The sequence below is a fragment of the Thermobia domestica genome, chromosome 7 (assembly GCF_964235325.1).
Source record: "Thermobia domestica chromosome 7, izTheDome1.hap1.1, whole genome shotgun sequence".
Lineage (NCBI taxonomy): Eukaryota > Metazoa > Arthropoda > Insecta > Zygentoma > Lepismatidae > Thermobia > Thermobia domestica.
In genome coordinates this window covers 106,588,100-106,615,470 of record NC_137460.1, presented here as the reverse complement: position 1 = coordinate 106,615,470, position 27,371 = coordinate 106,588,100, and the positions used below count along the sequence as shown (strand labels likewise).

At 32.2% G+C, this 27,371-nt stretch overlaps 1 protein-coding gene across 1 annotated transcript; it reads left to right on the top strand.

The window, feature by feature from the left end:
• The first annotated feature begins 5,756 nt into the window (after positions 1–5,756).
• Positions 5,757–9,580, top strand: LOC145689278 (uncharacterized). The gene is made up of 3 exons (XM_081763417.1): positions 5,757–5,867; positions 6,308–6,387; positions 9,262–9,580. The coding sequence occupies exon 3, from the start codon at positions 9,263–9,265 to the stop codon at positions 9,578–9,580; it is 318 nt and encodes a 105-aa protein (XP_081619543.1). The 5' UTR covers positions 5,757–5,867; positions 6,308–6,387; position 9,262.
• Positions 9,581–27,371: the final 17,791 nt, after the last annotated feature.

The window sequence follows — 27,371 nt, the reverse complement described above, 5'->3', positions numbered from 1 at the left end:
CAGGGGGTACAGGCTCTCTTGATAAGTTCGTTGCCCCCTACAATTTTAATCCTGAACCACTTTTAGGAAGTAATAGCCTTTCTGAAGTGAGTGGCTCTCAGTTTTATCAGTAATCGCAGATGAAGCTAGATGTTATAAAGAGTAATCACCAGCGTAAATGTACTAGTGTAAATGTGTCAGAAGTCAGCCGTTTTTAAAGGGAGTAGATTTTATTTTGTAAAATTGTTACTAACACAATTTCTAACTGGGCACGGTGCTCAGTGGTAGAACGCTTACCTTTAGTGGTAGATGGGGTCCCTGGTTCGATCCCCGGCAAAGTAAGTTTGTGATGGACAGCATCGTGTCCGTGGGTTCTCTGGGTACTCCCGTTTCCTCTCACATGCTCATCCCACCAATTTTTCCATCACCATTTACTTGCCTAAATCATCGTCTCCCTTATCCTAAAGAACATAATCGTTGGACATTAAACTGGAAGATTTCATTTCATTTGAAAATAAACCATTTCTAATTATAACGTCTTCATATTGAGTAATTAGAAGGAACGAAAATTCGATGGTGTATGTAGCCTAATGCTTTTTAACTAAAAGTAAAAGTAAAATAAAATAAAATACTATAGTAACTCCACTCTCGCTTGTTGCTCCGAATCCTAACTTTGTGTATAATTATGCGTTAAAAGCAGCCTTTTACTATAGCTTAAAGTGATAAGAGAGGTTTAACAACTTTCCTATGAAGTAACGTGTAATGCTTATTTTTTTATTTATTTATCTTACAAAACATGCACTAACACACACACAAATGGTAGGTATCATTTGTAATATATATATATATATATATATATATATATATATATATATATATATATATATATATATATATATATATATATATATATATATATATGGTAAATCAGACCAGAAGTTCTGAGGTTGAATATAGGAACTATGTTTCAGATTTGCTTGTTCGTGGTTCGTTTCTTGAGAAGATACGATTTGCTTATTTAACATACCTAGTACTTTTAAGTGGTATATGACTTAACTATTGGAGCGCATTTGGCCTATTTAGGTATATTATAGACTTAGAAGAGCGATTCCATAATTTACCCAAATTTTATTCATTCAGAGATCAAACGACTTAGTAGATTTTTACGGATTTTTGGTGAATACAATTTGATTGGCATTCCGATAATCACGTTGACGTATGATGTAGCCTGTATCACATTAGAGAAGAATCAAAGTTTTCAAACAGACGACTGACCCTAAAAACGTCAAATAAACCAATCCTAAGTAATTTACAAGGGCTGCATAAAAAAAGGCAACATTGTTATAATTCGCGCACAGAAGAACACTGTTGCATTCCTTCAAAATGTAATTGCCACTCATCTCTATCACCTGTTGCCATTCGTGTGGAAAGTGTCGTACAACGTTAGCGCGTCAATCTTTGTCGGTCTCCCGCAGGGATCGTCATATGGCCCGAATGATGGCTTCTCTAGTGTCCTAGTGTTTACCGCGAAATGATTCCTTCATTTTCGCGAGAAAGTTATCACCAAGTTCATGTTGTGCACTATGTCCACGTGCCACTTTAATCTTGGTCCACGCACATTGTTCATCTTTCAAAAAGATAATGTTATGTCGCTTCCATTGGCCTCCTCTACCTTACGGTGCTGCTGCTTTTCATTGAATAACATACAGTCCTTACCATTCTCCACACTTTATCGCCTTACGCTCCCTTATCAGCCATAAAAATTTTATAATGCTGAGATACAGTGCTCTGACGTCAGAGCAGTTCTACCACCACATTTAATCCACCCTGTGTATATTAATTCCTAATGCATGTAGACCAAGTGCAGACCAGTTGTAGATGTCAACTTCACTGGACATATGTGATATTAACCAATAAGATTGCATTTCCCCTTCAGTAAAACGAATGCGAATTAACTTTTCTTTCTTGTTTTTGAAAATCATGAAAAAAAGAAAAAAAACTTTTGAGAAAATTTTAGAGGACCCTTTGAATGTAACTTTTTAAACATATCGTTGAATTTAAACTTTAAATATACATTTCAGTTGAAATTCTCATTCCCACAAGTAAAGGAGCATTTAACTACACGGCTATATATTATGCGAAAGTCCAATTGAATCACTAATTGGAAAAAGAGAATAAGTGCATCAGACCTAAGTTTCCAAAAACTCTAAACGATCATCGCGAGGCGTTGTTGGTATTTGTTTCAAAAAGTGCATAATTGATTATTTGTAGCAAAACAACCAACAGACACTAAGACAAGAAGAAGAATCTTGTATTGCATCACTGCTATTTGTTAGAAAAGCTTAAAGATAGAAAACATATTCCCTTTTTCCAATCAATTAGAAATCTTGAAACGAAATCTTTGAGATTTACATCCCACCGTTATGCCGGCTAGGCTAAAGGAGACGGTGATGATGAAAAATTAATGAAATTGTGGAATGAAGAAAGTGGGAAGAAACGGAAGAACTCCGAGGAATCCCACGCACACGGTGTTTGTACACCACAATGTTCACTTGTCGCGAGCTGAGATCGAAGCAGGTATCCCATGCACCAGAGGTGAATGCTCTACCACTGAGCCACCGCGGCCCCCTCCAATTAATTAGAGTTGGACGCAATTGTAATTGTGTATATTTTACGTAAAGTGCAGTTTTTGATAGAAATTTATGAAAATGTACATGTTGAGTGCAATGTTGTATGTTAATCTCTGTTGTATGTATCCGAACGATCACACGTGGTAGATTTCGAACACTTTTATTGTCACCGTTCATTTTTCTCTACAGCACATGTTATTCGTACAGCAAGAAAGTAATACAATAGACAACTGAACAAAATACGTAGCAAAATACGTTGTCACAGTAGAATAGTTTTACAAAGGGTCTCAGTCGTCTGCATCGTCGTCTTCTACAGTTTCTTGATCAGTGGTCTTCCATGAACAAATCATTCTATAAAACTGTTTGCATGGATTCAGGTGTTTATCTGATGATTTGTGAAACATCGTGATCTTCTGATTGATTGGGACTTGCCCATAGTAGATTATAAGCAAGATGTTGACTGTCAAAATTTTGATGGATGAACAATGAAGAGTATATGAGTAAATAGAGTTTGGAGGGGTGAGGTTGAGGCTAGATAAACACAGCTGTATTGTATATAATGATCTGATGCGCTATAGAGGCGGGAGGGGGGAATACTTCCGGTAATATAATGTAATTTGAGGTGAAAAACAACCCCAGGTGGACAAAAAATTCAATGGGATGATTGAATTGAAGAGGAGATGAGGTAAGTGGTGGGGTATTGAAAATTGAGTATAATATGAGGGAGAGAGAGAGAGAGTGAGTGAGAGAGAGATATAGGGAGAAAGAGAACCTTTATACTTTGTGTGATTGATAATTGCTGTTTAGTGAAGCATGTATGAGATGTTTTGGCTCTAAGAGAGTTCCAATGATATTCTTATATATTAACCTATAGAAAGATGTAATCATGCATGAAAAGAGAGCTCGTGTTGACAAGACCCCAAGAGAGTATATATATATATATATATATATATATATATATATGTACATATGTGTTGAAAAATCATGTGAAAAAAAAAACAGACTACCCTGCATTCTGTTTACGTGAATGAGAGGCAAAATATGAATGAACTATTATGTGTATCCGTTCTAAGAATGAGAATCCCTCTATTATGTTGAAAAGCCCTATTGATTCTGTATATATATATATATATATATATATATATATATATATATATATATATATATATATATATATGTGTGTGTGTGTGTGTGTGTGTGTGTGTTGAAAACCATGAGAAAAAAATAGACTACCCGTGTTTACGTGAATGCATGCTATATTTTTTTCTACTTTTAGAAGAGACAATTCTTTTTTTCTTTTCTGCTTTTTTAATATGTTGTTGTTATTGTAAAAGTTTTGGTAACTTGACCATGGGAACCGACTTGTTGTAGCAGCTGTAGATTACCCCGCCCACAGTGCTTTAACTTGAAAAAAAAAAAATAAGGGAAGAGAGGTTGGGAGAATTTCCGTGTTTAAAAACGTATGGTTATGGAGAACTTCAATGTAAATTGTAATGTTGCATTTAGTTATTATTAAATTAATCTAGAAAAAAAGAGAATATGAATAAACTATATTGACGAAGCCCGGAATCGAACTAACGTATTGTAGCTGAACGGAGTGAATGTATTTTGTTTGTTATGAAGGTAAACCCATAGCGATTTTTAAATGTTGTGATTGGAATACAAATTATATGATAGCAAAACGAAACATGGAACCTTTATATTAGAGTTACATAAATGAAAATCAATTTTATTGTATAAGAAGTTAATCCTATGAAAAGATAAACAAACCAGAATGGATAATGACTAATCATAGATTTGTGAAACAAGAGAGATAATTAGTTTCATTAACATATGTAAGAATAGATTGCGTGAAACCTGTACTCATTTAATAAATGAAATGAAATATTACAATTTTTGAGGCATGTTAGGTTAGGATTTAGATTTTTTTTTGGGCTTTTAACATTTAAGGACATTTAACTCTGAACGTTTGAGGAGCCCTTGGCGAGCACACAATCCGTGGAAAGGAAAGGACAAAAGGATTTGGGGAAGCGGTTTGGGACCTATAAGTTAGGTACCACCCCCAGACATTTGCATGATGTGAATGAGAAAAAAAAAACCCTTTATGAGGACAACTGGCATGAGAAAGATTTTACACCTTTTCGATTGAGTGTTGTTCCCAGCGGGAATTGAACATGTGAATTATACACGAGTACACACGGTGATGATATGGTGGTATTATGAAAATGGGAGCTATAAGAAAAACTAACGCATATGGATCATGTCCAGCACGAAGTTTAATTGGCGGGAGCTGGAATCGAACCAGGGACCGCTTGCACCAACGTCAAGAGCGTTAGCGATTACACTTTTTGGACCGAATGCACCACCAGGAATTGAATCAGACACCGCTCGCACCGATGTCAAGAGCGTTAACGATTACACTTTTTAGACCGAGTGCCCCACTGGGAATTGAAGCAATGACCGCTTGCACCGAAGGCAAGAGCGTTAGCGATTATGCTACGTGGTCTCAATTATGTATAGGCAACGAAAATCATGGAGTGAATGTTGTTTGTTATCGGGAATCGAAGTATGGATCTCATGCATGATAGCTAAATGTTGTATCAATGATGTAAGGTATAGAGATATTTTTTGTACAGGTTCTAAAATGAAAACTTACTTGAAAAAAAAAAAATCCAAGCTTGTGAACGGTTGGTATAGACAGGTGGTGTTTACAACCAACGTATCCTGTTGACCCTCCCAATAACAGATTGCAACTGTGAATTTCGTTGTTGTGAACGAAGGAAGACCTTTGTTTACTCATGTGTGCGGTAATGTATTTAGAGAAAAATTAGGTTTTCTGTTTGGTTTGACACTGGTATGGATTTAGAGGAAAAGGTATCAGATGATATTTTTTTTCTTTTATTGTGCGCAGTTGGATGGTATTTAACAATTACTGTGTTTTAAAGGAACAGGTATGCTTATTTGCAGAAGGTAAACACGATATTTTTGTACTTAATTTTGAGACGATTTTAAGAAGAAAAAAAAGAAGAGAAGAAGAAGAAGCTAATTTGTCCTCGAAGTTAGCGTGGTTATGTTATATATATATATATATATATATATATATATATATATATATATATATATATATATATATATATATATAACAAGGTTTAAAGAAGTGGAGTATTTTACTTGTGAGTGCTGATATTTGAAGTTACCCATTTATTCGTGTGCTGCAGTTTGATAAGAAATTTTTCTCACCGTTACTTATATTTAAAGGTACGTTGATTTCTGTTTTTCCTTAATTATATATATATATATATATATATATATATATATATACACATGGAAATAAAACTCTGTTTGCCTTGTTAAAATGTTTAATATTCATTTTAATAAGATGAGATTTAACTAAATTGAGAAAATGATAAATATTCATTTTAATAAGATGAGATTTAATTTATATTATCGAGAAAATTGATAAATATACATATTAGTAATATTATCGAGAAAATGTTAATTATTCATTTTAATAAGATGAGATTTAATTTATCTTTGCGAAATGATAACTTTAACCTGAGAATTATTGATAGTTGAGTTTTAAGAGGAAAAGTATTGCGTACAAAATATGAATATTAGCATCACAGTGTAACATTTTCTTTTGTTATTATTCAATATTTTTATTCAAATATAATAATAAATTGTTTCTTTTTTTTTAGTTTAATTTCCACGACGGACTATTTCAAGTGTTTGGGTGGACTATCATCATTGTTTCACTGAAGATTGAAAAAAGTATCAGGTAAGGAAATATTTACTCTTTCGATCAATTTATTAACACAATAAAAATAATAATATGCAGATGATCAAATCATTTAGTTGGAATGTTTGTTTCGTTTTGTTAATTTATGGACATTTGAAGATAAATATCGTTGAAACGACATATAAATTTATCAAATGTAGCAGTGGTTTGAGCAAAGGGGATACGCGAAACATGGTTTAAAACGGAATTTAAAATTGTTTGCTTGTTTAACAACTAGTCCAAATGAGACGGGGACCTGAGTATATTGAAACTTTCTACCAAGAATTGAATTATTGGTTTACAATCATATTTATTTGACGGATGACAGCATTGCTGTTCTGATGAGATTTCAACAGAAATTGAATTATTTATTTATTTGACGGATCACAATCAAAGATTGCTCTTAGGAGTTTTCGTAGAAAACGAATTATTTATAGGCTCACACAAAGTGTTCGAGTAATTTATTACGAGAGGTTAATAAATAACGAGTATACAGAACAAACCGCAAACTTGCAATTATAACTGAGCGTAAGTTATTGTTGGATAGGGTTAGGGAAATTAGATTTCGTAAAGTATAGTGTTTGTTTTAGTAAACGAGGGAAAAGATACGATGTGGAATATGCATGTTGCGGGTGTCGATGTTCAAAGTTTAATATTGGCGATTTATTTGTCACGTACACGGAAAATTTTATAAATATTTGTCTTATTAGAATAGATATGGGATCTTAGAAACAATGGTGTTACATAGAAAGTATTTCTGTTTTCTTGAATATTACAAGAAACGAGTAGGAATGTTGTAGCAAGACATGTTTTATGGGAATTGATATATTTGTAGCAGACTAAAGAACGGTGTGAAGTTTGAAAATATATAAGCGATTAGCTTCGGGTACATACGTATATGATTGGATTTATTTTTGTATGTAATTGTGAGCGTAGTTTGGGCGCACAGCTCTTATACGTGTTATGTCAGAACTTTTAAGATGAGTAAAAACGCTAGATTAAATATATGAGAAAAGATAGGATAGGGGAACTTACTACATTTTATAAAATAATTTAAATCTGTTTAAATAAGTGGTGCGAGCTAGGATTGAACCTGGGACCCTATCCAGTAGAGCTTCATGAAATCTTTTCCAATTTTCGTTATGATATGACATATATAGATTTTTTTTTTTTTTTTTTTTTTTTTTAATAGTTTTAAAAAGTATGAGGAACATTAGAAAATTTATGTCCATGATATGGATTATCAGTAAAATAGTAGGGTATCGAAAAACATATACATTTGATAGCTAGAGAGAGATGTTAATGCCGAACTTTGTGAAATATAACTTGAAGAGAAATACTTTATATATATATATATATATATATATATATATATATATATATATTTACGAAATTTTTATTAATATATGTAGAAATTAATTTTTGGTGGGGTCCATGAAAAGTTTTAAGAATTATTTTTGATTGAATGAATGAATATACATATCAGAACTTGAACAAGAGATCGTTCACAGAAAAGGCGAGAACCTTATCGAATACATTAAGTAATTTACTCAAAATACATTAATTTTGCTAAATTTCTTTGGAAGAATTGGTTCTTCTATTAACATAATGATTTAGTTAGAGTAATAAGTAATTTATTTAAACATATGACTTGAAAAGTACTATGCTGGGATATTGTCAAGTTTTAAATAGAAGTGTTGGTTAGACATACGTTTGGGTTATTTTTTGGAACATACTTTGATTTTTTTGTAAAAGCGATTTTCTACTATTGATACATATGTAGCTTAAACTATTATTATTATTATTATTATTATTATTTATATTTTTTAGTATTGAAATAAAGGGTATAGACTGACGGACACACTTAGAAGTTTTTTTGTTGGGGGAGCATTATATATATATATATATATATATATATATATATATGGAGAAATTAGATTACAGAAAAGAATAGAAATTACATCATTTTATTTTGGTTAGGATACTGAAGATTGGAGTTTTTTATCGATGGGAAATATTATTATTGTATTCTGGCTGTTAAAATCAAATTCTTATTAATGTAATTCTAATTAATCAGGTTTGACCATACAAAAAAGCAGAGAAAAGGTTCAAATCTGCATAGTCCCTAAGTGCTAGGCAACCCAATGTGCTTCAGTGCGTTGTTGTGGTATCTAATCTGAAGGAGTACATTCACTAGAAAGAAATCAATTGAATACACTATAAATAAAATGTTTATTATTATTATTACTCCAACATAAGCTTTGATATTTTTAAAATTGTTTCATTCGAGTTAGAAAAACATATACGTTTTCGTTGACGAGTGTATGAAAGACATATACGCTATTTGGTTAGGTGTGAACTAGATTTATATTACAGCATTGCTAATATATATTGTAGAAATAAACCCTGGATATATATTTTAAGTTTAGGCTATCCATGGCAATCATGAAAGCTGAAAAATTCACGAGCAAAATGATTGTTGATTTTTAGTTTAGCATCCCTTTGAACAGCGAGACGTGACCCTATGTTGAATACGTACCGTTCCCGCCAGAATGGAACACGGGTCTCCTACGCCAAAGACTACGAGCAAAATGTTTGTATACCACACGACGCTAGTGGGATTAAACTTAAACACCAGAGGTGAACGATTATGTCATTATTACTATTTGTAAAAAGTTCGCTTATAATATAAGAAAACGAAAAAAAAAATGTGTTTTGATTTTTAGGCGGGATTAAATCTTAGATTATACTATTGTTGAGAATCGGATTTACTTTATTTTAATAATTGTTTAGTCATAAGGATACTTAACTTAGATTCTATAGACTTGTAAAATTTCAATTAGTAATAATTTTCTCCTTTTTTTTTCCCTATAGGATGGCCGGTTCAATCAGTACCATTGAAATGTTCGATGATATTGACTGTATTTTAATTGATATCGAAAATGAGGAAGAAGAAGAAACAACAGAAGAGAGAGAAGATACACACACAGAAAGAGGGAAAGAATTAGAAGAAAAGAAACAAGATGAAGAAGCAGAGAGGGAGAAAAGAAAACGACAAAGGGAACAACAACAAGACGAAGAATCTTTGTGGGACCTCTTCCCATTGGAAGACGAAGAGGCCAAAAGAATTATTATGAGCATGAAAAGAATCGAGGCCATGGAGCGCCTTCGATTAAAAAAACGAAGAGTTTAAAAATGTAAAACATACTCATATATATATATATATATATATATATATATATATATATATATATATATATATATATATAAAGAATTAAAGTTGTATCGAGAAATTAAAAGCAAAGTGTATTTTTTTCTCCTTTTTTATTCACATTGTGATTTTTTAGCAAGAGCATTGGTATTTTGAGACATGAACTTATATTTATAATATTCACATTATTATTATTATTATTATTATTATTATTATTATTATTATTATTATTATTCTCTGATCATGAATCAGTTACAATGTACAATGTAAAATTAGTTTGTCTGACACAGACATTAAGAGAAAAGAAAATATTTTTATTTACAGACTCTAACAGATCTTAAAGGTAAGTAATTTTGAAAATCCTGTAATAGAATCAACAGACATACGCAGAAGAACAGGAGGACCAATTATAATGATTGAATTACATAACATATTGCCTTACAGCTAACAGAATTTGAACCGTTGAAGTCATTCCAAAATTATTATTATTATTATTATTATTATTATTATTATTATTATTATTATTATTATTATTATTATTATTATTGCTGTTTTGATTTGCATACATATGAAACCTAAGTCGAATTATAGGTAACTCAACACAGAGAATTGTGTGCTAATATACATTAAATGTCCAGTTAATGATATGTAAAACAAGACACAGTGATTTCGATTAGAAGCTTAATACTGAAAAATTGAATTCAGACATAAGATAGGATTATGATTTATCAACTAAAATGAATATCATTTTAAAGGCGATGAAAAATTGTAGAATTTGGATAACAAATGATCATCTTACGTAAAAGTATAATCTATTTCTTTCTTTTTAAATAAATAAATAAATAAAAAATGACTGTTATTGGAAATATCTTTTGGGATAAGTTTGAAACAGGTTTTCATGCTTATTTAATCCTTCATGTTCTTTTACAAAGAAAGAGAGAGAGCGTACGCACAAGTTGTTCTTGTCAGACTTGGTAAAATTTCCGCCATTCCCCCACTCACTTGGGTTCCAGCAAAATGAGAAAGATTTTCGTTCTGCCTATTCTCCCAGCTAACAAGAAATATATACATGTTTCAACTATGAAAGAATTCAAGAAATAGATGCAACACTGGTTTCTACCTGGACTTTTACTTCACACCCTGCATAATGGCCAACGGAGAGTGTGGGGTGGACAAGGTTTTGAGAACTTTGTAAGTATATATATATATATATATATATATATATATATATATATATATGAATGGGTCATTCATTCTTTTTGACGAAAAGGAAAGTGAACATTTCTTAAAAAATTAGTCTTTTTTTTTTTTTTTGAGTAGGGGAACTTATAAGATTAGGGCTCTGAAATTTAGCATTCAACACGAAAAAATTACACTGGTTTTTAGAGATAGCTTGATGTATAAAAAAGCAAATGGAACATAAGCTGTCTTATTAGAAAAATAAGCTCTATTTGTTATTGTTAAAAGAACACGAAGAGATATGAATAATGAAAAGAAAAAAGCCATAATCTTCGTGTTGCAAAAATAAAAATTTTGATTAGTACAAGTTGATCCACAGAGTGGAGCTGTTTTTTCAATAATAATAACTATGTAAATGTATATATTAGATATCTATTCTATGAGTTGGGGGTGTCATTGAGAAACTTACCATCCTTTTGAGCAGCGAGACGAAGACCTAGTTATTGTCATGGAATTCAAACCGTTTTGCCGGGAAATGAACCCCGGTTTCCCACGCTAACGGCTTAGCGATGGAGGAGCTCTTTTTAAAGTCGTTTAAATATGAGCGCACACATAGAAAAAATAATGACTAATAAATTAGAGTGTAGCGTAGCATCCCTTTCAGCACCACGATACTATGAGACGTGGACCTACATTTTGAGGTACCATGAGGTGTTCAACCTCGGAGTTTGAGTAACAAACGATAGAATAAAAGATACGATAGGTTAAAAGAATCGATCTTACATTTCCTTCCTCTGAGACGTGTTTCTACTGCATGCTTTTCAAAGAAAATAAAATAGTTTAACGTCCAACAATTATGCATTATAAGCTAAGGAAAACTGATAATTAAGACAAATGAATCTTTTATAGTGCTTCGCTGTACACAGAAAGCTAACAAAGTGGGAGGAAACGAAATCTTGAGTTTTACGTCCCACGATTATGTTGGCTAGCGTAAAGGAGAGACGTTGCTCTCATGAAATGGTGGAATAAAGAAAGTGGGAGGAAGTTTACGTATATCATGATTGGTGGGGGGTCGGGATCGAATCCTGGACCTGAAACAGTAAAACTACAATGAAATCATAAGTTTTACGTCCCACAATTATGCTTGGTAGGGTAAATGAGAGACGTTGCTCTCATAAAATGATGGAATGAAGAAGAAAGAGGAGAACACCATAGTGTTTTGTTTATTACAATTTATAAACATAATCCAAACATACGATTTGTCATGACATATTTGATTGGTGTGTAGGAATAGAAAAATGAGCGCTTTGACACTGAGCAAACATCATCAAAGCTGAAAGTTCTACCAAAGCTGTAGTACAATGTAACTTTAAAATAATTTTAAATGGAGGGCTTGTAAATCATAAAGAAATATTTTATTACAGAGTGAACGTAAACAGTGTATCACTGACTCATTGCTGTGAAAAAATTCAAAGATGGCCCAAATCATCATAGGGTCACCATAGTGCTATAATGAACCTTAACTAATAGAAATAAACACTCTTTCATTGCAACCATACATCAAAGAGAAATTTCTTATTGTCTGTCATGGAATTTGAAGTTTTAAATCGTATCTGTTGTTTCCAAATGTGTGAAAAGGTATCAGGGATTAAACCAAAATAAATTTTTAGATGCCCTACAGATAAATGAGATGTCCATATTAAATTGAGTTTCATTAGGGACACAAATGAATTTCAGATAGAGCTTTTGAAATTTTAGGGAGCATTCAATGTAAATAAGAAAGTAAAATAATGATTAGATATTCATATAGAACAAACAAAGAAACATACACAGAGAGAGAGAGAAACAGAAAAAAATGTATGTTAGATGGAGAGAGACAGAGATAAAAGTAACTATCATTAGGCTTGTGTGCTCATGGTGTAACATTAGAATATTTTACAAGTGTTCTCTTGAAAAAAACACAACAGTTAGCTCATATTGTTGCTATCCAAAGATATGTATGTAAAATTACTTATTCATCAGACTGATATGAAGGAGGTAAATTGTACTAGTAGTGCAATAATTAGATATACCTATAGAGGTCAAAATGATGTCTACGGGTAAAAAAAAGATTTCAAAACTGAAAATTTACTTTTAGTATAAAACCCTGAAATGTATGAACAGGACACATAATACTTTAAAATATACATATTTAAATGTACAAATGATATTACTACTACGAACTAAAAATAAGATATATGATTAGAATTTCAAGTACAGGATATATGCATAAACATTTATTGATAGACATTTGTCTTCATTTATTTATATATATATATTGTTCTCTATAATTCTTATAAAGTTGGACTTACCAAATGTCGTTTCAGGAAACATCTGAATATCAATGTGCGAAAATTAAATATGGTGGGAAATGACAAAATATTTTTCTCGGTAAACGAATGAGGCATTCCCGTTTCTACAAATAATAGTAGACCGAAAAGATTCGGTGTTAACCGCACAAAAGCATGTATAGTACTAACAATTATAACTATATAGATGGCGCTGATGGTAAAAGACTAAGATTTTTCCGTATAATAACTTTAAATGATCATAAATCGTTAACTAATTATCATAGGACAAAACGGAGTACAGAAACGGATTTGTCAGGTCAAAATCTATATAGAAAGACACCCTACATGATAAACTTGATCAATTTTAATTTTTTTTTTAAAATTCTTACAAGGGAAGGGGGTGGACTGGTATTACGTTTTACACTAAACTATTGGTCGTAGAAAGAAAAGAAAAGTATTTTCTTGAAGGATAGGACCTAAGGAACCCTACAAGTTCAGTTAAAACAATGTAACTTGAAAATAATTTTAAATGGGCATAGCTCCTAAACCATTGATCGTAGCACAAAATGGACTACAGAAATCGATTTATCAGGTCAAAATCTATATAGAAAGACATCTTACATGATAAACTTGAACAATTTTTTGGCGGGCTAACAGTGGCGGCTCGTTATGTAAGGGGTGGCACATTACATTTTTGGGTTTTTACGCCAAACTATTGGTCGTAAAAAGAAAAGAAAGGTATTTTCGTAATCGTTAGGACCTAAGGAACACGACTATACAGCTTAGAACAATGTAACTTGAAAATAATTTTAAATGGGCGTAGCTCCTAAACGGTTGATCGTAGCACAAAATGGATTACAGAAATCGATTTATCAGGTGAAAATCTATATAGAAAGACACCCTACATGATACATTTGAACACTTTTTATTTTTTTCGATTTTATACAGGGTGTTTCAAAAGTATAGTTTTTTATTTTTTCGCTTTTTTGGCCAAACTAATGGTCGTAGAAAGTAAAGAAAGGTATTTTCTTGATCGTTACGACCTACCAAACACAACTATATAGGTTAGAACATTGTAAATTGAAAATTAAAAATTAATGAATTTGCATAAACAATATGGCGTCGATTTTTTTCAAACTTTAGAAATATGCTTATTAAAGGATATATTTTTATATCAATAGATAAAACAACTGATATTACTAAAATAAATACCTTTTTTTGCGCGTTTTTTACCGCGATCGGTACGCGCCGCGCGTTTTTTACCGCGACCGGTGCGCGCCGCGCGGTATTTGCGCCCGGAAAAAGGTTTCGCGACGCGGGGCGCGTAAAATATTGCCGGCCGGAAACTGCGCGGGGTATTGCCGGTTATAAAAACAAACAACACTCGGTAAGTTGGTATGGTACATGTACACACAGGCACAGTCTTATACACACTAATGTCAATGTTATGTGTACAGATGGCGTTGTTTAAAGAAACAAACATGGCGGTTGGATTTTAATGTGTTTTCCATGCATTAATGATATACAGTATATGTATGACGGCTAGCATTTAGTATATGCTATATAAGGGTGCATGGTGAACGGATTAGGTAATAGATAACAGTTAATAAATGTAAACATTTCCTACTGGACATTTTGGTAAACACAAACATTAGGCAGAACATAAAATTTTTACCGCTTTTTCATATTTTTTTTTTCTGGACTTGGTATATTGATTTGCAGTATAGTATTGAGGTACACATGCATGTCTTGATTGTTCTCTTTTGTTTTTTTCCTATCTTTCTGTGCTTGCTATGCTAATTTATAGTATACTCTTTGAATATCCATAGTACAAATGTATGCCTTCACGATTCTGGTTTTTCATATCTTTCTGTGCTTCCTTTGCTGATTTGCAGTATAGTCTTTGAGTATGTTTAGTACAAATGTACGGTTCATTTCTGGTTTTTCGTATCTTTCTGTGCTTCCTTTGAATATCCTTAGTATAGATGTATGTCTTCACTGTTTTCATTTTCTGGTTTTTCGTATCTTTCTATGCTTGCTATGTTGATTTTCTGTATAATTTTTGAATATCCTTAGTATGATTTCAGTGTTCTCTTTGATAATTTGTTTTTTTTTTTCTTATCTTTCTATGCTTGCTATGTTGATTTTGAGTATAAATAAGGAGCTTGCTTAGCAAGCGAACCGTAAAAATAAGTTGCTCTTGCAACTAATTTATTAATATTTTCGGAATTATTTGTAGGCTTACATGAAATGTTCGAGTAATTAATTAATTACGATAGAATAAATAATTTTATCAGTTCGAAACATCATTGGTATGCTTACACATTTTAGTATTTTTCGGAACACAGTTCCTCGGAGCTTGCTTAGCAAGCGATCCAATGAATATTACGAGATGTTAAATAAATAAGGAGTTTGAGTAACAAACGATCCAACTAAAATTCCAAAGGAAACAAATTATTTATAGGCTCACATTTTTTAACAACGAGTTTCCAAAGGAAACGATAGAATAAAATATACGAGATGTTAAATAAATAAGGAGCTTGCTTAGCAAGCGATCCAACAAAAGTTAACGAGTTTGCACAGCAAACGATCCAATAAAAATAAGGACCTTGCTTAGCAAGCGATCCGTGAAAAAATAAGATGTTCATGCAATAGTAAATAGTTCATAAAATTATGGTCTTGTGATAAAATGTTGCAAGGGTAACATTTGAAAATTTTTCATTGGGTAATACAGTTTGTACCTCACATTGTAACGCCTAAGGGTAACTTAAAAATTTTTCTGCACTTACAAATTGCAAGAAATCTGTTAGCTGTCCCCATATAACGATTTAACAAACCGGGGTTCGATTGAATGTTATTTTCCGTTAAGTGAATGCATTCATGTTAATATTAGTCTGCAATATATTTTTCCTTGTCATTTTTAGTTTCTACACCACCCTGAAGACTCCTGTTTCATTTTTAAAAATGAATTCACATAATCTTTAAACAAACTAATTGGATAATTTGAATTCCAAAATTTTGCAAAATCTTGTATGCAAGCTGTAAAACTACATGTAGATCAAGGGTTACTAGTAATGACACGTTTGGAATCGCAGTGTATGCAAATGTTCCATACACGAACGGCATAACCCAAACATAAACCGTCCATTACAAGTATATGGTAAAATTGAAAATATAAGTCTTTTGGAGGCAAAATGGTTCATTTGACTAATCCATAAATACTTTTCAGTTGTGGAAAGTCTGGCCCCTTGTATATTTTTGGTTTACCTATAGGCAATGGCTTACGTACCATTATCAATGGATATAATGATGTTACATCATAATATGCAACAAACTCTTTGATGGTACACCATGCCTTAGGTATCAGGTGATCAACAAGATCAAAACAGTGTGATTAAATAATTTACTGAATTTTTTTGTCGTTTCTTACCAGATGGTCCCATTCACATTTCAACAACATTAACATTTAATTTTTTTTTTTTCGAGAAATCCTATTTTAATGCTCATACCGTTCTTGTAGTGATGTACATTGCTTAGACGTAAAATTCAAGAATACGTGTCGCATTGTAGGATAACACTTAAAGTACCCGTCATCCATGAAATTCGTAAACTGTATTTGTTTTCCTACCAAATCGTTTTTCCAATCCGTTTTCAGAATGATGGATTTCATTACCATTAGTACATTACCTTTAGGTTTTGATGATCACGTTGGTCGAACCCAAAGGGTGAAATAATTTCTCTGGGAGGTACAATACCTGAGTATTGTCAAACTAGCAAAAGTTGTTGTTATAATATTTCATTAACTATATATTGTTTTGTTCACAATTAACTTTGAAAATTTAATAACATCATTTCCTTTTGGAGACCTCCGCACTTGCAGCACGTTTTTTTTTTCGTACCACGCAATAAGTTGGTTTCGATCTTCGGTGCTCCGTAAATTATGATTAGCTCAGGAACTTTGCCTATATAATGTATTAAACAAAATATAAAAATCTCCCTTTTGCAAAAAGACCTAACGTCTTAGTTAATTTACATAATTTAACTCCCATATACAACTACATGTCATGGAAGTAAATCTTTTATCGTTCATCAATTTTTTGCCCTGACATTATTACTTCAGGTGTAAAATGATGGTTCATTATTAAAGTTTTAACATAAAATTACATAGCATAATTAATGTTATTATGTGAAAGTAGAATATTTTTTCTTAAAACAATGGTCGACTCCATCAATGTTGTAGACAAACGGAATCCGTTTTTATCTCCACATACAAAGCATGTCCTTACACTTGTAGCAGGCATGAATACAATTCACGAAATTTACGTAATGTTCTTGTTCATTTTACATCAGAAAAAGATATCTACATGGTAACCATTCAACGAAATAAAAATACCCAACGTTTACATGTGTATAACATGTATTAGCCGAAATCATTTTTAAATCTTATGTGAGCGTATAAACTCTTTTCGCAAACAAATACTGTTTTATGATTGGTAAAGCAATCATTCCTAGAAAACAGTCTATAACAATCAAAGCATTCGAGTTTAATAATAATATTATTATTACAAACATTGTAATACTATTCATACATTGTGCATTTTAAATACACTTATGATTTTCTGTGTGATGTCCAAACAATACTAATAATAAGTTTTTCATAGCGTTCATGGAATATAATTAACACATTTCGTAATATTGCTATTTTCTTTTTTTCAAACTGTTTGAGTATGAACTTAAATGTATCTGAGTAGCTTTTGAAAAGTGAAAACAAAAAAAAAATATTTTAAAATATGTAAAGAATAAGAAATACTTTTAACGAATAATATTTTATTTACAAAAGAACGTTTTGCATATCATATAAAATTTTAAAAATCATGTTTATAAATATATATATATATATATATATATATATATATATATAAAAGTTAAATATGAATCATACAAAAAGGTATATCATATACAATGATATATAATATATATTTCAGTAAACGTGAAAGAAATCATAATTAATAAATTCAATGGGCAATATAAAAATTGTAAATACAATTTATACCTTTTTTTTTGTACATGTACAAAATTAAAAATTATAAAAGAAATCCTTCTCAAGAAGTAATTCTAAAATTAACTCAATATATTTTCTGTTTAATAAAATATTATATAGCGCATAATTAAATGACCATTTATCAATTTCAATATCACTATGCATTGATACAAATTCTTCATATAAATCATCAAAAGTCTGTATATTCACCATAGCACGCCATGCATTATAACATAACATATCATAGTCTAACGTAACGCATTCATGTTCATCGAAAACACTACGATTTTGAAAACATCCGTGACACAAAACTCGACGTTGTGGGTTCCATTTTGAAATACATTCAAACACACAATGTTCATTTACATTAAAAGAAGTACAATTGTACATGCAAATTTTATTTTCTATATGCATTCTTATCCTTCTTTAAAAACAGTTCCACTAAGTGTAAAATATAAGAATCACAAAACGAGAGGTCTTCGTATGATAAATTGAATCTGTTTAAAAACGTTTTATTTTTTCTATAAGTACTGTTTAAGCAATGTTTCTTGCAATAAAGTTCAAATACAATGTCACGCGTTTTCTTCTTAATAACAAATTCCCACACAGCACGTTTCAAACTATTATCACACGCTAGTGTACATGAATGAAGTCTTTCATCTGGTATCCTTATTGAGCATGCAAAGCAAAGTAATGGTTCATTCAGTTGATAATTTTCAAAAAGTTCTTTTATGCATAATTTACTTATGTTAAATCGATTGCACTTACAATTCACAATATCTAATTCAGGAATTTCAATATGTGAATTAGGATACACTTTTTCAAATCGAATTTCATCATCATATCTATAAAATCTTCTAAACGAATCAATATTTTTTTCCTTACGTAATAATAATATTTTCAGTTTATCTTCTTCTTCAGAAATATCATCATCTAGATAAGTAACTTTATGTATATTAGCAGATTTAATTTCCTGTTCTCTTGGAGAAATATACTCGGAAGCAAATACACGTTTACTACACATCTTTGCAAAAACTGTTTTACTTAAACATGCTTCTTAGAAATATATAAACAAATGCGCAAGCGCACAAAACTTTCAACGAATGCGCATGCGTCCTACAAAAGTTAGCAATATTTTTTCTCCAATCATATTCATGCCATGTAAAAAATATCTGTTTTGGAAAATCAGAATTGGATAATATCAAATGAAATAAAACGTTTTCATAATGTTTGTTAAAAATATGTTGAATAAGAATATAATTCTTCTTACTATGAATATTATGTGATTTCATATATATTTTCAAAATTTCCTTGTACGTAGCGTATTCTGATAAAATACTAAAAGCTTCCAAGTCCGACACATGTTTACTTTTTTTTAAGATACAGTTATGTATATTATTATCTTTTAAACCGTTATTGCAGAGAAAAAAATTGTTTGGTATCCAATTAATTAATTAATTAAAGCGAACGTAATACAATTAATGTTAAGCGATTTCTTGCATACGCAATTCATACTTTTGCTAATGCAAAAAAAAAACGTATCTTCTAACAACAAAATAAACTCAACAAGTAACAAATAATACCGAAGGTTTGTTTGTTTTCCCTACATGTGTTACCATTTCATGTTATATTCTCTAAAGCACAAAATATTTATATTTCAAGTTGTAATACTTAGTTGATTTTCTCTTCAAGATTATTTTTATTCAAGTTTAAAATAGTTTCTTAAAGTGTATAACGAAAAATTAAAATAACGCAAGCATGTAAAATAATACTATTCATCAAATAATAAATGCAAAAGAATATAACTATAATACAAGTATCACTTTCCAACATTTTCCTTCGTAAAGTTTTTTTTCTATTTATTTCATTGTTATTTTTTATGAAAGAAAACACAACACTTTTTTTTTAGTATTATGAAAAGTTTATTTGATTCTATTTTTTTTTTTTTTTTTTCAATTTATTATACATTTACAACAATTGCAATTACAACAAATACATTGTAATAGTTATTGTTATGAAACATGATCTTTGTTCATACTACACGTTCTTTATTTTGCAAATTAATAATATTAGTTATTGAAAAAAATATATTTAATTCAATTTGTTTTTAACCCAAATAAATTGTGTTCTACAAATGAAATAATTAAACAATGCAAATGTAGTGTATAAAGTTAAACAAAATTCACAAATAATAAATTCAATATCACATGTTGGAATTTCACGATTACATTCCAATAAAAACATGGATCAACAAATTCAATATTCATACCCTTTTCGTATAAAGTTTTCAACACGCAATGTTCACAAGAAATATTGTTTAAACAAAAGTATAAACTTCACTAATATCTTAAGTAAAACACAAGTTCATGATTAAAGTTTTCAACACGCAATGTTCACAACAAATATTGTTTAAACGAAAGTATAAACTTCACTAATGTCTTAACTAAAACACAAGTTCATGATTAATCATAATCACTTTTTTTCTTCTTCCTGTAGTTCAAAGTAATTACACAATCACATCTCACTTTCTGTTAAAACTATATACACAATTCATGAATGTTTAGTTTACTTTATTTTAACATTGGTAAAAACTAAACACTTACTTGGAATATGCTTTCTGTCTGTCCTTATTTTGAAAAATTTCAACCACTTCGGTTAAAAATTGATTGTCCCGTTCTTCAATTAGTTCGTAATATGTATCATAAAAAATCTCTTGAGTACATATTCCGATAATGTGTGAATTTGCATATGTATAAAATAGTTCATCAATGTCTATTTCAATTAAATTGCGCACTGCCCTTTCAACCAGTTCATCTTCGGACATGAATAAACACTCGTCTCCATTTTGGTTGTCAACCCCTTCAGAACAAGCCTCACAGATTAAAATTTTACTTGTTTCCCAGTCTTTAATTGATTTTAAAATACACTTTGGGTCCACTTTCACGTTTTCACATGTGCAATCCGTTCTACAAAATCTTCGTGTTCTCGATAATAACGCCGGGGAAAAAACTGGTGACGGCGAAAGTGTTGGTGTTGGAGTTTGGCACTCTTCTTCTTCCAAATCAGTTTCATCATCCGAAGATGACGAGAAATACACAACTTCAACACCATCCGTGGAGTTTGGTCTCTGCTTTAACTGCATACTTATACTCATTAATAACGATGGAGATGGAGTTTGGCGCTCTTCTTCCAAATGGGTTTCATCATCATCCGAAGATGACGATAAATACACAACTTCAACACAGTCCGGGGAATCCGGTCTGTGCTTTAACTGTTTCCTCGGTAAATCGCTATGTCCTGACTTCATCCTCTTTCTCGCTGGTAATGGTGGACACAGTAAAGTGTCTTCGTCCTCCTCAAAAACTAGCTGACGTACGTGAGCCATAGCAGCTAATACATACAACAATTTACTAACACTCAGTATTTAAACGAATACGTCAAACAAAAAATGGGATTCTAACCATACCACAACTCTCATATCCCGTTCAAGGACAAAATTAATATTTTTTTTTTCATACCAACCACCACCAAAACAAATCATACTACCCATTTACAAGAAAGAAAACAAATCTTTACAAAAAAATTCTCCCCCCAAAAAATTCTTTTCATATGTTCCTCACGTTTCCTTTTCTTCGAAAATTCAATGTGTGGGTAAACATCATCATTTATTTTCTTTTATTCATATGTTCACATGAATAAACTCAATGTTAATACTTTTTTCTTTTTTTTTTTTCAATATACTCTCATTTCATCTTTAGTCGTTGTCGCGTCCGCACACGCGGGTGTTTTCCGGTCGCGCACGCCTCCGCGCACCTTCCCGCGCCCGCCCCGCGCCGCGCCGCGTTTCCACCATCGGCTGCAAGGTTCTAACATTTTTTCTTTAAATTATTATTATTTTTTCAAAAACATCCCAACTGCAAAACCATCGTTTACATATTATCTTCCAACGGTATCAACATCTGGTACTATTCTTTCTTTCTTTCTTATTTACAATTCATCTTTCGCAACAAGCCTTTTCCCACACCAACCCTACAAAATCTTTTAAACACAAACAAGTGTATAGCATTGTATGGTTCATTTCTCTTTTATCCTTCTCACCATTTATTCTTTTTAAAAACATACACCTGCATAGCGTTGTATGCTTGATTTCTTTTATCCTCTATTATCCTTTTTGTATTTCTTTAAACATGTTGTATGCTTCATTTCTCTTTTATCCTTCTCACCAATTATTCTTTTCAAAACATACACATGCATAGCGTTGTATATACAATTTCTCTTTTATCCTCTATTAACCTTTTGTTTTCTTTTGTATTTCTTTAAACATATACCTATATAAGGTTGTATGCTTCATTTCTCTTTTATCCTTTTGTTTACATACCGTCAAAGAATTCTATACACCTTCTCATCACCACCCCACCTCCAAACCATATGTTTTTCTATCGTCTCATATTGTATCCCCCTTCCCCTACTACTACCATTCTCTTTTGTTCTCTTTTGTTTACACCTCTCAAAACATCCGGTTTCTTTGTTCATCCATCAAAAATTTGACAGTCAACATCTTGCTTATAATCTACTGCCCATCGTATGCCTTAAACTTTGGCAGTGGAACTCCAACGATTACTTTTACTTTTCAGTAACCGAAGAACATCAGTTGACACACTCATGAGCTTGAATATAACCTGGAGATTGTGCTTTATAAACAAAGTGTCTGTATTTACTTATTTGGAATTTCACTGTTTTGTCCAAAATACTATCTGGCGTTTTCCCTTAAAACAGTTGCCACCAATGTTTAAAATCTCAGATTTCTTAATTGACAACCTCGTAAACCTGAAATGGAGTATCAGTCTTTCTTGCATCCACTGTCATATGGTTGTAATGTGCTGGTAAATAAATGCGATCGTGTCGTTTGAGTTCTCGTTTGATTACAGCGAAATTTCGGACACATGGTAAAAAAAACAAAAAAAACTGTGACCTCTGACAGGCAAATATTGCTGTATAGTAATGAAACGCTTTGACGCGGTCAGGCTGGAAAGCATTCGTGCCATTGTATGATTTCGGTTTTGATCCCTTTTCTCCGTTTAGATAGCGCTGGGTCAAGTTCGTCATCACTTGACATTGCCACACACAATCTATACACACTATCATCACAGTTCTACACACACACAAGTCTCGTGAAAGTGGACTAAGTCTAGGCACAAGCCGCGTAACTCGATTTATCAAAGCTCACACCATTGCTCTTGACTGCATTCCACTGACCAAGCATCACATACAAACCGAAGTATCGCAATGACAGCAGAGCGAGAGAGGTCTAGCGGCTGTCTATTTACACACAACGCAGTCGTACAGTTCTGGTCGTGGTGTCCTGCAGTGACTGGAGGAAGGAAATAAGAAACGCAGTTATTCCTTTATTCTAATCAGCAAGAGATTTCGCCTTCTACATTGGTCATATAGAGTTGCGCATATATTCCTGTTTTCTACTCAAGAATGTAGCTATCTTAAAGGAATACATCTACTATCTCAGTTTAATATCGTAAAAAAAAAAAATGTACTTATTCCCTTTTTCAGTGCAGTGTTTCAATTGGCGTTTGGCGTTAATTAATGAGCACGCGACGCGCAATTGGCAAGCTACTGTGAGAGATAGCTTTCAACAAGCGGATATTGAGACATACTGATAAGGTTCTCGAATTACTAAGAATATACAGTATGTCTACAGAAGCAATTGGCAACGTTGTAATAAGATGGTTGGTTGAAGTGAAAGAAGCTGTCAAGGTTAAACACTATTTCGGCTGCCGCTCACAAAATCTCTCTTTCAACAGTTAGTGCCAAATTGAATCAACTGAATTCCTTAAAATGAATATTACTTGTACATTTACTGTCCTTTGTTGCCGGTCAGAAATTTGAAAAATTTAAGGAATTGAACTCACGGGGAGAGCTACTGCAGCAGTTTGTTGTTTTCGTGGAAGAATTGCGCAAAAGAAATTAAAATAGCGATAGAAAATAAAAATAAATGAGCATCGTATCTTCTGTTTTTCTACGATAAAAGAAAAAAACTAACAGAAGTTTGTGCTTTTCGTGATCCACAAATACAATTCCAGGAATAATGAATCATATTTTCACGTCTGAAACGAGGAATATTGTTAATCTTCCATTGTGCTTTTAGTGACAAGTGGAAGATCTGCATGCGTAATAAATCCATGACAACTCAGTTTTTGCATGCGTAGTATCCATAATTCTAATTCCCCAATCTATGCTTCCACTCTAGTTAATAAATTTCTAGTTTCCTGCCTATACATTTTCTTTAACACTACATAAATTAGCAATCCTACTCCTCATCATAGTTCCCTTACTAGCTACATTTATTTGGTAAGTGTGCTCGAGCCATCTTTTGGGAGCCACAGTAGCTAAGTGCTAGAGCGCCCGCTCACTGGTTAGTGAGGTTTCTAGTTTGACCCCAGTTCTCGTCAAGTGAATTTTGTGGTGGACAAATACTGTGTGCGTGGGCTTCTTCCCGTTTCCTCCTACTTTCTTCATACCACCATTTCATTCATTGTCATAATCTTCATCTCCCTTAGCCTGGTGCATAATTGACGGACGTTAAACTTTAAAAAAAAAAATTGAAACCTCTTTGGGGCAGAACACTTAGGTAGGAAGAAGAGTGTTGTTTTACTTTCCCCGCTGATCTAGTATCTATTGTATGCGCTAGCAAATGGGATCCAGGGTTCGATTGCCGGTGGTAGAGCATTGATCGCATTACGGTGGCCTGCCTTTCTCCTTAACCCTTTCACTGTGGAAGGCGACGGAAAAAAATTTCCCTAACCTGCGAACGTCGATTATAGTCGATGTGTTAAAATTTGTCTGTATCTTGGGTTTGTCGATTGTAGTCGCCAAAGGTTTTCTGTGTGATTTCTATTGTTTATCGAAAACAATAGATCTCAAACAAAAATGAACGGTACAACTTTGGCGACTACTCTCGACAAAGCCAAGATACGGACAAACAAAGTTTAACACGTCGACTATCGTCGACATTCGCATGTTAAGGAAATTTGGTTCTGTCGACAAAAGTCGACTTCCTCTGTGAAAGGGTTAAATTGTAGGTCTATATCTCGTATAGCCCCGGTACCGAAAAGAAACTTCAATCAATAAAAAATTCTTTAAATTTCTTCGTTGGCTACATCCCACTGAATGATAGTAACGAAATTATATTTTCAAGAAGCCGACTGGGTTAATTTGATGTACGGTGCGCTCTCTGATTCGATTCTGGACAAAAAATCATCTTCCATTAGGCTACAAAACACAAACGTTCGTATGTAAAACTAAATGGATAACAGTTAGAAAAAAAAATGTTGCAGTTGTCCCCATCACTGAGTATTGCACATGTCGCATTTGATCTATACTTGTTATATAAAGATACCAACGTACAGGTGTGTTTGAATGATTTATGTGATACTGAATGTGATCTTATCATGTCTTCGGCACCACCTTTAAACTGTAACCTCGTTCTACAGTCAATCTTTTCAATTTACGTATGCTAAACAGATGCCGAAGGCTTTTTTTTTTTTTTTTTTTTTTTTACATCTTTTGCAATTGTAAATTTATTATCTATGCTCTGTGCTGTATGAGCTTGACGCATGCGTGCACTGGATTCTAACGCTTAGACAAGTATTTTCTACATGAAATGGAAAAAGAAAACTATCCAAGTTGGTGTGTACACTCGAGCAGGAGATGGCAGAAAAAAAAAAAAGCTGTCTATATGATATTCTATTTTCAAAGGTGAAGTCATCTTCTGTAGGCGTATAGATATTAAATCCATCAATGGTTTTCCTTATTCCTTTCACGTTCATCGTAATATATTAGTATCAATTAGCGCCATCATAAGATTCTATTAACACTTAAGTATGATGATGATATTATATTTTGTTTATTTGCTAGTAACCGATAAATTTTTCTGGTTGCTTAAAGAATTTAAATATCCAGTCAGGAGCACAAACAAGTAGGAGTGTCATGTGTACGCATGAAAAGTTTTGGTTTGAATGGCGTGATATTTCCCCAATTAATACTGAAACTGGAAGTGGTTGTAGTAGGATGATAGGAGAACAATAGAAAGAAATGTAGAGGTCTTACTGAGTGCTTGCAGGGGCATGGGTTCAGAAGTAAATGCAGAGAAAACTAAATACATGGAAGTTTGTTGGGATCCTAATGCTGCAAATTATGGATGCCTTAAAATATCAAATAATACTTTTCGACAAAACGTATACTTTCAAATATCTAGGGTCAATATTAACAGACCAAAATCATATTTAAGTTACCTGCAACTAAAATATAATAAATAAGCCGTGTTAACTCAAGAAAATATCAAAATTATTCTACAAGGAAAAAGATTGTGATTGATTTCCGTGGTTTCCTAAAGAATTTTATCTAAATAGAATAAGGTAAAGTACGCCTGTGCTTAAGCTTATTTTCGATAACCGTAACACATCTTCATAAAGTTACAACCGTGATTGTAGACGCAGATCCTCTTCAATGAAAAATAACTTTTCATATAACTTCCTGGAAAACTACAATACACACAATAAATTTTGATTTTGTTGCCTAATTGTCCCTAATTTTTTTTCTAGTTTTCTCAAGTTTGTGTCTAGCTTTTCTGTTGTTATGCACACAAACTGTGTAATTAAATGAGCACGTTATGAGCGTACTGTCACGTACTTGCGTCATGAAACTGCGGTCGAATTTGAGCCGATGGAACACGTCCCGTTTCAGTTACTTGTTCCCCGATCCTAGTATTAAAGAGAGTAAATCGTACATGAATGCTAAGAGATTAGCTGGGTCTGTACCGAATAAATTTTGAAAGCTCTAAATTTGCAGTTGATTGATAGCTAATAATAGCAGAATACTATGATCATGAAACAATTCTAGTGTTCCTCACGAGACAATACTAGTCGACAAATAAGGTATTTTCATCTCGTCTCGTAAATTTTTTGTAGAAATCCCGTCTCTCTTTTTTTTTTTTTTTTTTTTTTTTTTTTTTTTTTTTTTTTTTTTTTTTTTGTAGAAATCTCGTTAGCCTCAATTCTAGAAGAATGCTCTCTCTCGTCTCGATTCTTGAAAACCTACTCTTGTCTCGCCTCGATTTTTTTTTTTAATTTTCGTTTTGTAAATCTATGTACAAAATGTATGACATAATATTTTCTTAGTTTGATCTAGAAGTTATCAAAAAACTCTCACT

What these genes read in the sequence shown, in the direction of transcription:
- LOC145689278 (XM_081763417.1), top strand. Translation starts at nt 9,263, where the DNA reads ATGGCCGGTTCAATCAGTACCATTGAAATGTTCGATGATATTGACTGT.